Source organism: Myotis yumanensis, unplaced genomic scaffold (assembly GCF_028538775.1).
Source record: "Myotis yumanensis isolate MYYU_CA2020_CCGP unplaced genomic scaffold, mMyoYum1.0.hap1 SCAF_7, whole genome shotgun sequence".
Classification (NCBI taxonomy): Eukaryota; Metazoa; Chordata; class Mammalia; order Chiroptera; family Vespertilionidae; genus Myotis; species Myotis yumanensis.
Window position 1 is genome coordinate 18,656,077 of NW_027223758.1, and position 15,856 is coordinate 18,671,932.

The following is a 15,856-nucleotide window of genomic DNA, read 5'->3' on the forward strand; positions in this document are numbered from 1 at the left end:
AATTCTATTATTCAAGCCATTGTGTTCACTGTTTTCTCAGATTAATGTTCTCTAAAATAACAAACTTCACAGTCAAATTCTGTATTTCTATTAGTAGTGGCTTTATCTGCTGCCAATAGAAATTAGGGCAAAAGAATACTCATTGGATGAACCCTAAGCTTTCCACACACATTTTTGTCATGTGTTAACTCTTAAAAAAATGTAAATATGTTTGCTGAAAGCAGAGTACTCTACAGTTTTATTTCTTACCAATGTCAGCTGAGGTTCCAAACTCTAGCATCAGAATGACCTGGAATGCTTCTTTAGTAGGATTCTTGGGCCTCACCCACAGGAATATAATAAGACTCTCAAAACTTGCCCTACATAGAAATATAGGTAACTAACATCTTCCAATTTCTGGAATAAGAGTGAAATGTTGGTAGATGTTTACATTATATCTCTGCACACTGCTTGAAATTCTTGCCATAGCACGTATGACACAGATGTGCACCTGCCTGGCATGGTGGTTAAACCAAGTTGTATCACATGTCCAAGCTAAAACCACAGAAAACACTTTCTAAAACTCCCTGACCAAATACCTGGCTCTAGCTACATGTCTGATTCCTGAGTAGGCCAACCTTGGGCCTGCAAGGCTTTTCAAGAGGCCTGTTAATATACAGTCACTAAAAGCATTGCAAATAGTAAAAGAAGAAATTCAGGATGAAAGAATGACAAGCAGCTTATCAGTAAACCAGTAACTAGCACTATTTTCTAGACAATTTTGAAAAGTATTTTAATTAAAGCCTTTTTTTTTGCACCTCAAACAAATCAAAGGATTTAAAAGCCTGATGTTTGGATAAACATTTGGAATAAGAAAGATTCCCAACTTTCATACCAACTTTCTCATTTTATAAGAAGAGGGAGCTGTGATCTTAACTGTAATTGTCCGAAATACTCAAACCTCCATAACTTGCCCCATATATGGAAGACAATCTCCTTTTTACCCAACTCACATGTGAATAATTACACAAGAGATTAAGTTAAAAATGCTTCCTTTATTACATAAAGCCAATACAGCTATTTCTAAGTTCAACTGTTTATGCATCTCTATATTGTTCAAAGTGTTATGTCTGTGATGTTAAGACAATCACTTCCAAGTGTCATCAGGTAGCAGTTTTCTATGGGTGTCATCTTTTGTCATACCTGCTCCCCATTTCACATACAGTTGACAAACTGCTCTAGGAAATTAAGAAGTTCTCCCAGGCCCCAGAGTAATCATATACCTAATGTTCTTCCCCACCTTACTGTGCCAGAAACAAAGTTCTGAAGAAGACACAATTAAAGTTTTCACAAGTGTCCTAGCTTATCAATACACCGTTTTATCATTTTCATTAACAAAGTGGATTACAATGGAACGCTAATTTGCATCTTATCTGGTTGTTACAAGATATTGCACATTCTCCTAAGGACAAATGATTCTCTAGATGCAAGGTCACTCAGAACAGTCTCCCATCTAGTAAGTGGAGAGCTCACCACAGGTGCAAGGAATTGTTTCCTGTACTCCAACTACGTGCTTGAAATAGTGCTTTGCAAGATCAGCGCTGATTACTGGTATAAGCATTCACAATTCTGAGACAGTCTTCATTACACATCTGGTAGAATTAAGACTGCCTGACTTAATCTTATTGTAGTTAGTATATTAGTGTTATTACATGTGAGAATTATTTTCCATTATTCAGTTTCACTCAAGAGAGAATAAAGAATTTGGGCAATAATTATAACCAGGTTATGACCAATTCTCTAAGCTAAAGAAACAAAGTAATTGCTGAAGTTAACAAAGATGCAATAGTTCTCTTATATGCACTGTTTTGTGAACTGCATTAAAAAGGAGCTTAGCAAAAATCTTTACAAGCCAACTCATCAAAACAGGCATTAAGAATTAAGAATGACCAATAAGAATTTAATTTCATACCAATAGAACTTTAGATTTTAGATTTATTTAGGGCTGTTTGCACATGTTTATAGAATATTTAGTTTAACAGATGACAAGATAGCTCCCTCTCAGTGAGACCCTGGCCTAAACATATTTGCTTTACTTATATAGCAAGAGGATAACATTAAACATGGAAGCTTTTGATTGTGGCACTGAACCATGATCTACACAGGGCATCCTTCAAAAGCTACAATTAAGGATCCACCTAGCTTTTCAGCAATACAAGCCCGATTGAGGTCTTCTGGCCCATTTGCTTGACATTCGTGTTTTATGCCTACGGAGGAAAAATAATTCTATTTAGAATTATGACAGTAGTTTACCTATTTCTCTAAGACAGCAAGCTGTTTTAAAGACCAATTCTAATATGGATAGAAAAGCTGTGGTATACACCAACAACAATATACTATGCAGTAATGAGAATAAATAATCTGTAACTACATGCATAAAAATGAATGACTTAAACAATGTTGACTGAAGCATACATTCTGGATGATTCTATTTATATAACACAAAATCAGCCAAAGCTATTTTATGCTGTTAGAAGCCAGAATATTGGTTATCTTTTGGATAAAAGAGTAAAAGAAAGTGGTATGACTGGAAGGGGCAGGAGTGAGACTTCTGGGGTACTGGTCATTAAATCTAGAAACAACAATTACGTCAGTTTGTGAAAATTCATTGAGTTCTACAATAATTTATGACATAAGCTTTTTTTTTATAGATATGATGTAGTTCAATAAAAAGTTAAAAAGCAAGTCTAGAAGTATTTTTAAAAAAATAAGTAAAAATATGAATATGATGTTTTGATTGCAGTTGATTTAGTCAACTGTGTTGAAGAGTAAAAATATTTACAAATGGCATACTTTTATTCTACAAAACAGCTCTTTCGTGTATTATATATTTGAGAACTCTATCACAATGGAAACTGTAAAATGTATTACTAATTGCTTTCTCAGAAAAATTACATCACCACACTGAAGAATGAGCTCAATTATGGAATTACATACAGTAGCTTCTCTGTAAATAACAATCTTTTAAATACCTACATTGTTTCTGACTTTCCATAATTTTAAGACAATTTCTTAAGCTGCTGAAAGCATAACAGGTCAGCTAGCTTTTGGAGCACTTAGGACTGATTGAGAAAGCCAGTCATGGTTTCACTAGAAAAAGGTGACAAGGTGGCCATCTTTAATGAGTCATGTTAAAACATCAGTTAACCAACTGGTGAACACACTTCTGGGTAATGGGCCAACATCAACTCGAAGGCTTAGAGAACCTGCAAGGCCTGAACTACACAGCAGCAGGTTCCAGGAAAGAAAGCGAGCATGTTGCTTTCCTAAGTAAACAAGCTAGGACAAACCTGTTCAACTACAAGAACATAAAAGTCAGTCACAGTCAAATAAACAAAACAAAAACCACACTGGGCCAAGTCCTATGACCTTGGCTCGCCCAGCTGTTTGGAGTTAGCCATGTCAGGAAGGAGGTAGGGCAACCTCTGAGACTAAGCTCCCACAACCAAGATGATCTCGTTCTACAGCTGAGAGAATCAAGGCCCAAGGAGGTTTAGCGGTTTTGGTCAAGGTCACACAGCAGTTAGATGACAAGCTTAGCCCTCAATGCAGGCCTTTGGGCACTTGCCCCATGCTCTTTCCAGCATACCAACATTTCCTCCTGGCTGGAGACAGTATGGTCAGGCCATCTCATCAGGATCCCAATCACCCAGTGGGCAAGTCAAACATAACTGGCCAGCTCAAGGAGGGAACTTTCCTTTGGATACAGATGAGTCAATTACCTAAAATTATACCATTCCAAAGTAAAGCTAGAGATAAAAGTATCCTTTCCCATTTATAAGCATTTCCTTTTTCAACTTTATGTTAACTACAATCAAAGGCAAGAGCAGCCCAGCCAGTGTGGCTCAGTGGTTGAGCATCAACCTATGAACCAGGAGGCCACGGTTCAATTCCTGGTCAGAGCACATGCCCAGGTTTCAGGCTCAATCCCCAGTCGGGGTGTGTGCAGGAGGTAGCTGATCAATGATTCTCGCTCATCGATGATGTTTTTATCTCCCTTTCCCTTCCTGCCTGAAATGAATAAAAATATGTATTTTTAAAAAAACCAAGAGCAAATTTATCATTTAGTATGACCAATATAAATAAACCAATTAGTCTCCATCTGTTATGTGAGAAACTTGACAGCATCTCAAACAAGTTTAAAACCAGCTTGAACAAGTGCTACACAATGTGGAGAGAATGAGGTTATTAAATATGGGCTATGCAGACCCAAAGTGACCGGCGCAAGGCAGAGGACACTGAAAACCAGGTTTAACCTTCTGGGTTTTTTCTCAAAACAGTCAGTGCTTCCCTACATGGCAAGGTTCTCCAAAGAAAATAAGGTGCTCCCTAGAAAAGATGTAGCCCCATTTCAGGGGCTCACCATACCTCTAAGTATTTGGAAGTAAATCTAGATCATACCTTGAAATTTCTTTTTAATTGCATCCTTGGAGCTCGCATAGATCATTTTACTTTTCAGAGGTGCTAGTTCTGGTGCCCTGGATAAAGAGATGCCAAAAATGAAAAAACTGGTTTAGAGAAAGTACAATTTACATCGTGTTACACATTTACATCAGTAATAGGGAAGGGTCCTCAGACTATCCTGGGAGAATTTTCCTAACTACACAATTTTTCTATGTCCCCACCTTCTTATAGAGAACTGTTGCAGGTGGCAAACACAGAATGGCTCAGGCTGACCAAGTGGGCAAAAAGTAGAGAACTACTGATTAAAAATCAGATTAACGGGGCCAGAATAAACAACCAACACTGACTGGATAATCCATTGTATTACCGAATTTGTTTTCTTTAAAATAGAGTAAAAAATATATATATATTTTTTTTATCAATAAAGGCTTGAGTTTAGGCTAATAACTTTTATATAAGACTAGTGGTCCAGTGCACGAAATTCGTGCGGGGGCGGGGGGAGGGAGGGTGGGGGAGAGAGAAGGTGTTGCTTCAGCCCAGCCTGCACCCTCTCCAATCTGTTTAGGCCTGATGTCCAACTGCCTGTTTAGGCCCGATCCCTCTCACAGTCTGGGACCACTGGCTCCTAACCGCTCACCTGCTTGCCTGCCTGCCTGATCACTCCAACTTCTTCTGCCTGCCTGCCTGATCGCCTCTAACTACCTCAGCCTGCCTATCTGATCGCTCCTAACTGCCCTCCCCTGCCGGCCTGATCTTGCCCCCAACTGCCCTCCCCTGCTGACCTGGTTGCCCCCAATTGCCCTCCCCTACTGGCCTGATCTCACCCCCAACTGCCCTCCCCTGCTGGCCTGATCTCGCCCCCAACTGCCCTCTCTGCCTCGGCCCCCACCACCATGGCTTTGTCCAGAAGGAAGTCGGACGGCCGGAAGATGGCTGGTCAACTCGGTCTAATTAGCATATTACCCTTTTATTAGTATAGATAGATTATATAGGATAGATTGCTTAAATGGGGGCGGGGGAGACCTTTTCCAGCAGAAGAAGATGCTCTTGGCAGACAAAAATACAAATCCCTATATCTGGACTGATTGCCAGTCATTTGCACTATACTGCCAAACCAGTCATTAAAAAATTGAACCGCTTTCTTACACCTTACACCAGGGGTGGGCAACCCCTGGCACGCGTGCCAAACATGGCACGCCAGTAACTTTTGCTGGCAGGCGAAACCCTCTCTTATAATCTTCCATTTACAATTGTGAATCTTTGTTCTCAGTGATGAATTTTGTTAAGTCTTGTAATAGGAGTAGCCTGACAGATGAAAGTAGTAGCTCATGCATATCTCTGAAGGTCATGAAATATAAACCTGATGTAAAATCTCTGTCATCAGTGATGCAGCAGCAAAAGTCCCACTGATAATATCAAACAGAGTCATAAAGTTTTCTGTCGGACTATCAGTGTACATGTATACATTAAAAAATAAATGTAGCCCAAACCGGTTTGGCTCAGTGGATAGAGCGTCAGCCTGCAGACTGAAAGGTCCCGGGTTCGATTCCGGTCAAGGGCATGTACCTGGGTTGCGGGCACATCTCCAGAGGGAGATGTGCAGGAGGCAGCTGGTCGATGTTTCTCTCTCATCGATGTTTCTAACTCTCTATCTCTCTCCCTTCCTCTCTGTAAAAAATCAATAAAATATATTTTTAAAAAAATAAAAAATAAATGTATTTTTCATCATCATATACTGTGTTTTTGTCACTCGAATGAATTTTATTATTTCTTCAAGGTTCTTCACATACGTACACCTTAAGAGATATCAAGTAGGCGTAACATGTTCTCAAAAAATTAGGGTTGGCACGCAGAAGAATTTTGAGTCAGAGATTTTGCTGGTTTTGGCACGCACTCACAAAAAGGTTGCCCACCCCTGCCTTACACCAAACAGCTGTTGCCCATAAAACCCCTCCTCGGCCCCCACCTTAGGTTCTGCCTTCACAGTTCACCCAGATTAGGTTCTGATTGGTCGGTTTCTATGCCAGTGTCAAAAGCTCTGCCTCCTAGGCAGCCATTGGCTCCTTGCACTTCACCAAGATTCGATTCTGATTGGTCAATTTCTATGCCAGTCAGTGCCTCCGGGCCTATCTCTAGGCCTGATCAGAGAGGCAGGGTTGATCAGCAGCCCCCGGAGAGAAACAGAGGCACAGCTGCTAGCGAAGCCTGGAGAGAAAGAGAGAGGCAACAGCTGACCAGACCCTGGCTCTCTCTTTGGGCCTCTCTCTGGGCCTGATCCGCAGCCCCCTCAGCAGTCAGTGCTGGGTCGCCACAGCAACCCAGCACTGACTGCAGGACTGACTTCCAGTCAGTCGAGCCTTCGGTCGTTACGGACCCTGGGTTTTTATATATTTATTTATTTATTTGTTTGTTTGTTTTTACTTTGGGTTTTTATATATTAGGATATTTAACCCCTTCTGGTTAGAAAAAAGTTTTAAAGTACAGAGAATAATCTGTTAATCAAGTATGTGCCACCCCAAATTAAGAAATGCTAGTAATCTTAGCATTTTTGCTTCCGATTTCTTTAAAAAGAACATATTATAAAAGTTCCCTTCTTACCCCTTTTATGTCTATTATAATAACAAATTCTGACCACACGACTACTTGTTTTCCATCTTAGTCTAACATAATAAACATGTCAGAAGGATTTCTTTTTTAAGCTTAATTTCTTTTTTAAAGCTTCAGCAATAGCTACGCTTTAATTGTCAATAGTTACTACTATTTTGTATCTACAAGATTTTTTTGTGCTGGCCCCATGTTGAATGAACACTGGAAGCAAAGTATACGCTTCACCACTTTCTTCACCAGCAATACTGAAAAATACCAGAAATAGTAACAATTGACAGAAAAATCCTATCCTATGCAAACTGCTATCTGTGAATGCATCATTCCCCACAACACCACCTACCCTCAGGCCCACCTCCACTCCATACTACCAAGATAGCAAAGGATAAATGGAGTGTTATTAAATCCTTTAAACACTTAGTCCTTTTCACTGCCGTATTTCCAGGATGTGCCACAGTCCTTAACACCATGGGCTGACATGGACCTCACCTAGTCTACTCCCACAGCTCGGAGATTCTATTCTTGGGAACCAGGAAAAGAACAGCCTCTGTATCTCTCAGATACTTATTCTTCCCAACCCTAAGGTCAAAGGAGGGAGGCAAGTCATAACAATAACCTCAGGTCTGGCAAATGTTTGAACTGCAAAGTTAAGTGGGTACTTTTCTTATGCAAAATAGGTCAGGGACAGGAAAAAATATTCACTGCTCTGATTTTACTCAGACCAGATTTAAAAAACACTAGGTAAGAGCTGTACCCTGGGCCCTTTAAACAGCCTGTTATGGAACATTCCTGATGGTTTCACCTTTTCTTTAAAAAAACAACAGTACAAAATAAAACACTGCACTAACATGGAGTTTCCTTTCCTTCTTTCTACTTTTATTTTCCAAATGCTTTTTCATAAAGAACAGTGGTCAGTGCACGTCATAACAAAGAAACAGAATTTCTGGAGGATGAGGCCCAGAAATCAGGATTTTAAAAAGATTCCCAGGTGATTCTAATGTGCAGCCAAGGTTGAGAACCACTGATGTAGAGGATCATTTTCATAGTAAATAAAAAGTACAAAAACCAGGGGCATATGAAGGAAATATAGGGAGAGTGGGGCAAAGTTAGGCTTATAATTGTTTGTATGGAAAATAATACAATAATCTATATATATAAAAGCCTAAGCGACCATTATGACCGAATAACCAGTTGACCAGTCGCTATGACGTGCACTGACCACCAGGGGGCAGACACTCAACACAGGAGCTGCCTCCTGGTGGTCAGTGCACTCCCACAGCGACCATTATGACCGAATAACCAGTTGACCAGTCGCTATGATGTGCACTGACCACCAGGGGGCAGACACTCAACACAGGAGCTGCCTCCTGGTGGTCAGTGCACTCCCACAGCCAACCTCCCATGGTTGACCAACCTCCCGGAGCCGCTCCCCATGACCGACCAGCCCCCTGATAGGCCTCAATTGCTGACCAAGCTGAGGGACCCCACCAGTGTATGAATTTGTGCTCTGGGCCTCTAGTTAATAAATAATAATACAAGAATAAACTGTGTTTTGTGTACTCACAACTGTAAACCTACTTTCTCCCCACCTGTATTCACCAATTTAAAAGCTAAAACCTTACTAAATATATTCATAATAAATAAATAAATATTTAAGTCAAAATCTTATTTATTTTTTTAAAAAATAAATTTTTATTGTTCAGATTATTACAGATGTTCCTCGCCCCGCCCGCCCCCCCCCCCCCACCCCCCGCCCCCAAAATCTTATTTAGCTGCCACTCAGCTGTAAATCCCAGAATGGCAAAGACTTTGCCAGTTTTACTATAGCTGTTTCCCCAGGCCATAACACAATACCTGGAATGTAACAGAAATTAAGTTTAACATGTTAAGCGCCCAGTCTGTTTTGTCTTCCGGATGGAAAGTATAGTGCAGGGGTCCTCAAACTTTTTAAACAGGGGGCCAGTTCACTGTCCCTCAGACCGTTGGAGGACCGGACTATAGTTTTAAAAAAAACTATGAACAAATTCCTATGCACACTGCACATATCTTATTTTGAAGTAAAAAAACAAAACGGGAACAAATACAATATTTGTATTTGCATGTGGCCTGCGGGCCGTAGTTTGAGGACCCCTGGTATAGTGCATCAGTCACCGGTGACTGACAGGGCGCTTGACGTGTTAATGAATGCACTTTCACTCAAATCAGGAATGTTCTCCTTTTGTTTCATTAAATACTGTCTTTATGTATTATGTGTGTATGTATATATGCAGCTGCCAGTCTTGCAGAACAGTAAGTTGCCCTAATACATGCACCCAGACCTCGTATTTATATTCCTCACACATCTTGGTTTAGTCAAGTGCAACAGGCTTGCTGAAATAAAACAGGTGTGATCTAGAGTTACAATCCTTTAAACCAGAGTTCTTTTGACTTCCTAGCCCATCCCAAGGTACTGGTGGCACACAACTGAGAGCTAAGCACCCCCTTGCCTTGCATTGGCTCAGGCCAAAGTATCAAGAGCACCCTCACTCCCCCCAAATCAGAGGCTGTTACCATTCCCCCTTCCCACTGGAAGCTAAACATAGTCTCATGTAAGAATTCCATATCAAGAAATGTACCATAATACAATTAAATGAGGGATACAGGTGTGAATTTTAACTCACGCTTAATCTCAAATATTAACTTACTTGAAAAAACCAGGATAACTCGTTTATACAGCCTTTCAAGAAAAAGTCATGTAAAATCAATTTATAACACTTTTTTTACTATTTAGAACAATGCTGTCCAATAGAGCTTTCTATAATGATGGAAATGTTGTATATCTGTGTTACCCAATAATGTGGCCACTAGTCACATGTGACTACTAAGCATTTGAAATGTAAATACATTTTACTGCATTTAATTCTTTTATATCTAAATAGCTACAGTGCCTAGTGGCTACCCTTATGGACAGTGTGAACTATCACAGTTGGAGGCAATGATAGTACCAACTTCAAAAGTAGCAAATTCCAGGCACAAATAAAGTAGAGATGTTTTAAAAAGTAGGAGGCTGGTTCCTGGCATTACAAGTTAGAGAAGGATTTTGGTGAGATAAACTTTCTTCTCAGTATTCTAGGAAGAGTTTTTAGAGAAATTTTAGCTTATAAGGAGTTCAGAGGATGCATAGAAATCTACCCCTCTGCCTCCTTCCACTGCCAGAATAATCGACCATTGAAAGTCACCTTTCAAGTAAACAAAGACTAGTTAAAATTTATTTTTGGTTCCACAAACATCAATCTAGCTAAGACCTTTTCTTTTCTTTTTTTTTTTAATTTAAATTTTTTATTGACACTATGCAGATATCCTCAATTCCCCCACCCCTTTGCCCATCTTGTAAATAAAAATTTACCAGAAACCTTGTAAATAAAAATTAAACAACAATGACTGCAGACCACTTGACTGAAACCTACTTTGGCTGCAGATACTGGCTCTCCAAATGCTAAAGTAACAATGATATTAACTCTGATTTTTACAGAGACTCAATATTTCTATCACTGCTTACCATAAGAAAAACATCAGCTCCTCTTTTCTGGATTCCTTGGTTTCAAAGCTTGCATCATACAAAGCATAGCGACAATCTTTCTCTGGAAGCATTCCCACAAAATGCTTGAAAGGATCAGTTATGGTTACACCAACATCTCCAACCAAGATCTCTTTGCCTTCTTCTACAATGATGCACTTTTTGTCTGCACTGAGACAAAAAATGACAGCCTTCTTTCTTTTCTTGATTTCTTCTGGTGTGGAACACTTCCTAACTTTCATGTCATAAAAAATGCGACATACTTCATCAGCAACTTGCACTCCTGAGGCCTATAATAAGAAAAGGAAATTAGAAAAAGGTTTATAATTTTTAATGTGCCAAACATAAAAACTATATATTTGATTATAGACTGACAGACACTTATTACAATTTTTAAGGCATACTTATCATCCAATAGGGAAACTGGAATACCTGAGCTGCAATCACTAATTTCAGTCACTGAACATTTACAAGATTACATATATAAGCCATTCATCACTATTATGTGGAATTAAGGGATGAGTCATCTATTCAGCCCCTCATACCTTAAAACCTGAAAAAAGGTACTTCTGAGGTGCTGGATTATTTTTATCTTGTAGAGGTAGCTCAGAGCCCTGACTGGCAGTAGTCACCTTCCCAGTTTGATTATTAATATCACCCCAAATTCTTTTCATAAGTAAAATAAATGGTCAGAGTGGCTGGGCTGGAAAAATTATTCTATTCCTATGGCATAGCTTTCACTAATAAAGTAATTAAAAGGTCTTTGTTCTACTCACATTTCAAAATTATGAGATTAATATTCAGTAACATTATACTCAAATGCCTTTAAAATTACACTTTAAAAAAATCCTCCAAGTTTTAAATTAAGATAAGAATAAATAAGATTGCCGAAACCGGTTTGGCTCAGTGGATAGAGCGTCGGCCTGTGGACTGAAAGGTCCCAGGTTCGATTCCGGTCAAGGGCATGTACCTGGGTTGCGGGCACATCCCCAGTGGGGAGTGTGCAGGAGGCAGCTGATTGATGTTTCTCTCTCATCGATGTTTCTAGCTCTCTGTCTCTCTCCCTTCCTCTCTGTAAAAAAATCAATAAAATATATTTAAAAAATCAATAAAATATATTTTAAAAAAAAGAATAAATAAGATTATTAAGAGACTAAATCTTAATTATTCCCACCACAAAAAGCAATGATATTTATGTGATGTGATAGAGGTGTTGGTTAGCTAATGCTATGATAGTAATCATATTGCTATATAAAAATGTATCAAATCAACAACTTTTACACCTTAAACTTAACGTTATATGTCAATTATATCTCAATTTTAAAAAAGAATAAATCAGAAAATGTTTACTGCTGTGACAAAGAACACAGTTTAATTTGGTATTATATTGACCAGAAAAATAAACCTTTTACTATGTTATATTTGCTCATTTTGAGATGAGAAAGCAGTTACAAAAAATCTAGATAACAAAAGTTCTAAAACCAGTTTTTATTTTGTTTTTATTTTTTTTATTACTTAAGGTAATACAAATGTGTCCTCAACACCCCCTCCCCCCCCCCCCCCCCCAAGCACACTCATGCTCCCATCCCCCTGTTGTCCATGTCCATTGGTTTGGCTTATATGCGTGTATACAAGTCCTTCGGTTGATCTCTTCCCCTTACCCCCTCCCTCCCCTACTTTCCTTCTGGGGATTGATAGCCTGATCGCTGTCTCTCAGTCTTTGGATCCGTCCCTTTTCATCAGTCTATGTTGTTCTCTATAATCCACAAATGAGTGAGATCATGTGGTATTTATCTTCTCTGACTGGTTTATTTCACTTAGCATAATGCTCTCCAGTTCCATCCATGCTGTTGCAAAAGGCAAGAGTTCCTTCTTTTTTATCGCAGCATAGTATTCCATTGTGTAGATGTACCACAGTTTTCTAATACACTCATCTGCTGATGGGCACTTAGGCTGTTTCCAAATCTTAGCTATGGTGAATTGTGCTGCTATGAACATAGGGGTACATATATCCTTTCTGATTGGCGTTTCTGGTTTCTTGGGATATATTCCTAGTAGTGGGATCACTGGGTCAAATGGGAGTTCCATTTTTAGTTTTTTGAGGAAGCACCATACTGTTCTCCACAGTGGCTGCACCAGTCTGCATTCCCACCAGCAGTGCAGAAGGGTTCCTTTTTCTCCATATCCTCTCCAACACTTGTTTGTTGATTTGTTGATGATAGCCATTCTGACAGGTGTGAGATGATAACGCATTGTCGTTTTGATTTGCATCTCTCGTATAATTAGTGACTTTGAACATGTTTTCATATGTCTTTTGGCCTTCTGTATGTCCTCTTTCGAAAAGTGTCTATCTAGGTCCGTTGCCCATTTTTTTATTGGATTGTTTATCTTCCTTTCGTTAAGTTTCATGAGATCCCTATAAATGTTGGAGATTAAACCCTTATCGGTGGTATCATTGGCAAATATGTTCTCCCATGTAGTGGGTCTTCTTGTTGTTTTGTTGATGGTTTCCTTTGCTGTGCAAAAGCTTTTTATTTTGATGTAGTCCCATTTGTTTATTTTCTCTTTAGTTTCCATTGCCCTAGGAGGATTATCAGAGAAGAAATTCCTTCGGCATATGTTTGTGATTTCGCTGCCTGTGGATTCCTCTAGTATTTTTATGGTTTCCCGTCTTACGTTTAAGTCTTTTATCCATTTTGAGTTTATTTTTGTGTATGGTGTGAGTTGGTGTTCTAGTTTCATCTTTTTGCATGTATCTGTCCAATTTTCCCAACACCATTTATTGAAGAGACTGTCTTGACTCCATTGTATGCTTTTGCCTCCTTTGTCGAATATTAATTGGGCATAGTGGTTTGGGTCGATTTCTGGGGTCTCTATTCTATTCCATTGATCTATATGTCTGTTCTTGTGCCAGTACCAAGCTGTTTTAAGAACAGTGGCTTTGTAATACAGTTTGATATCTGGTATTGAGATCCCACCTACTTTGTTCTTCTTTCTCAGGATTGCTGCAGCTATTCGAGGTCTTTTTTATTCCAGATGAATTTTTGGAACGTTCGTTCTAGATCTGTGAAATATGCCGTTGGTAATTTAATGGGGATTGCATTGAATCTATAGATTGCTTTGGGTAGTATGGACATTTTGATGATGTTGATTCTACCAATCCATGAACATGGTATGTTCTTCCATCTGTTTATGTCTTCCTCTCTTTTTTCAGTGTCCTGTAGTTTTTCGCATATAAGTCTTTTACCTCCTTAGTTTATTTCTAGGTATCTTAATTTTTTTGGTGCGATGGAAAATGGGATTGCTTTTTCAGTTTCACTTTCTGTATATAAAGAACCCTTCTAACTCAACAATAAAAATAAAGACAACCCAATTTAAGGGATTTGAATAGACATTTCTTCAAAGAAGATATAAAAATGGTCAATAAACACTGGGAAAAATGCTCATGATAGTGGTCTTAGGGCAAAACCACAATGAGCTATTACTTCACACCCACTAGGATGGCTATAACCAAAAAGACAACAGCAACAAATGCTGGTGAGGCTGCTTTGAAAAACTGTAACACTTATACATTGCTGACAGAACTGTTAAATGGTGCTGCTGCTTTGGGAAACAGTCTGGCAGAGTTCCTCAAAAAGTTAAACATGCAGTTAAACACCTAGCAATGCCACTCTCCTAGGTATATTCACAAGAGAAATAAAAACATAAGTTCATACAAAAACTTGTCCATGAATAATAGCAGCATAATTCATAACAGCGAAAAAATTAGGAAAAACTGATGAATGAATAAACAAAATGTGGCATATACATACAATAGAATATTATTCAGCCATAAAAAATGAGGTACTTATACATGCTACAAAATGGAAAAACCTTGAAAAACATTATGCTAAGTGAAATAAGCCATGCATAAAAGGCCCCATTATATGATTCCTTTTTCACAAAATGTTCAAAATAGGCAAATCCATAGACAGGAAGATTAGTGGTTTCCAGGAGCTAAGAGGAAAGAAGAATGGGGAGTGACTACTAATTGATATGGGGTTTTCATTTTGGAGTGATAAAATGTTTTGAAACTTGATAGCAATGTGGATGCACAACTTTGTAAATATACTGAAAACCAGTGAATTGTACTTTATGATGTATGAATTATCTGTAATAAAAGCGTGGTATGCTAATTAGGCCAGACAGCCAGACGACCATCTGGATGACCACGCTATGATACCCACTGGTGCCAGGCCAGCCAAGGCGGTGCGATTCGATTGGTCGGGGGCCCAGCCATCGCCCCATGATGGCCTCACAGAAGGAGGCTCAGGCCACTGACCGGCGGGGCAATCAATCGGGGGGGCTCCGTGATAGCCCCAAAGAGGGAGGCCCAGGCCACCAACTGGCAGGCTGCAGCAGGTGGGCAGGGCCTCCCTCTGCGAGGGAAGCCCAGGTCCCAGGTGCCAGAAGGAAGCCGGTGTTGGCAGCTGGGGGAAGGAAGGCCTACTCTTGCACGAATTTCATGCATTGGGCCTCTAGTATCTCAATAAAGCTGTTACTTAAAAATGTATGTAAGAATTCTGGGGATTAAAATACACTAAGATTCCAGCATTTAGTTAACATTAATGTACTTGGGCCATTTAATTATATTAATTAAAAGAATATAATCCACTTCAATCCCATCTAATCTAACCTATAATCATAATCCACTTTAATCTTATTTAACCTATTCCACATTTTGTTTATAAATGAATATTTCACTCTAAAATAATGAAGTGGTAAATACAGAAAAATTAAGACTAGAAAATTACTACAAAAGCTACACAATCTTATCACTTTCCTACTATTAAAAAGCACTTTTCTTAAACTTTTTACTGCTTTAGGAGTAGTACTGTTCTGATCTTCACATTTCATCTGTGTACAGGAAGTTACGAATATTTTGCTATTTTGAACAGAGGAAAAAAATGTTCAAAATAACAAAATAGTGAATAACTAACTATATGGTGTCCCAAAATTCACGCAAGAAGTAATTTTGATAGAAAACACAGGTTTATAGTTAAAAACTGTAAATTTTTTATTGATTAATAAAGTATACAGTATAGGGTATGAAATAGCACATCGGGTAAATGGCCTCCAAGGCTTTGCTGGCACATACGCAAAGCCGTGGTCTTCATTGGTCTTCACTGTCCCTGCTCCTGGGCCATAATTGGTACTTGGTAATGCTTATCAAATTGAAGGGATTGAAATCAAAGGGCAACAGTTATTAGAATC

At 39.0% G+C, this 15,856-nt stretch overlaps 1 protein-coding gene across 1 annotated transcript in view; it reads right to left on the reverse strand.

Annotated features, from left to right (window-relative positions):
- Nucleotides 1-1,014: 1,014 nt before the first annotated feature.
- Nucleotides 1,015-15,856, reverse strand: part of DSTN (destrin, actin depolymerizing factor) — a 44,723-nt gene continuing 29,881 nt past the window's right edge. Inside the window, exons 2-4 of the mRNA XM_070419879.1 lie at nucleotides 10,586-10,893; nucleotides 4,441-4,517; nucleotides 1,015-2,246 (exon numbers count right to left, since the gene is read on the reverse strand). Coding sequence (XP_070275980.1) covers nucleotides 2,137-2,246; nucleotides 4,441-4,517; nucleotides 10,586-10,893 — 495 coding nt within the window. The 3' untranslated portion in view covers nucleotides 1,015-2,136. The remainder of the gene's footprint in view (nucleotides 2,247-4,440; nucleotides 4,518-10,585; nucleotides 10,894-15,856) is intronic.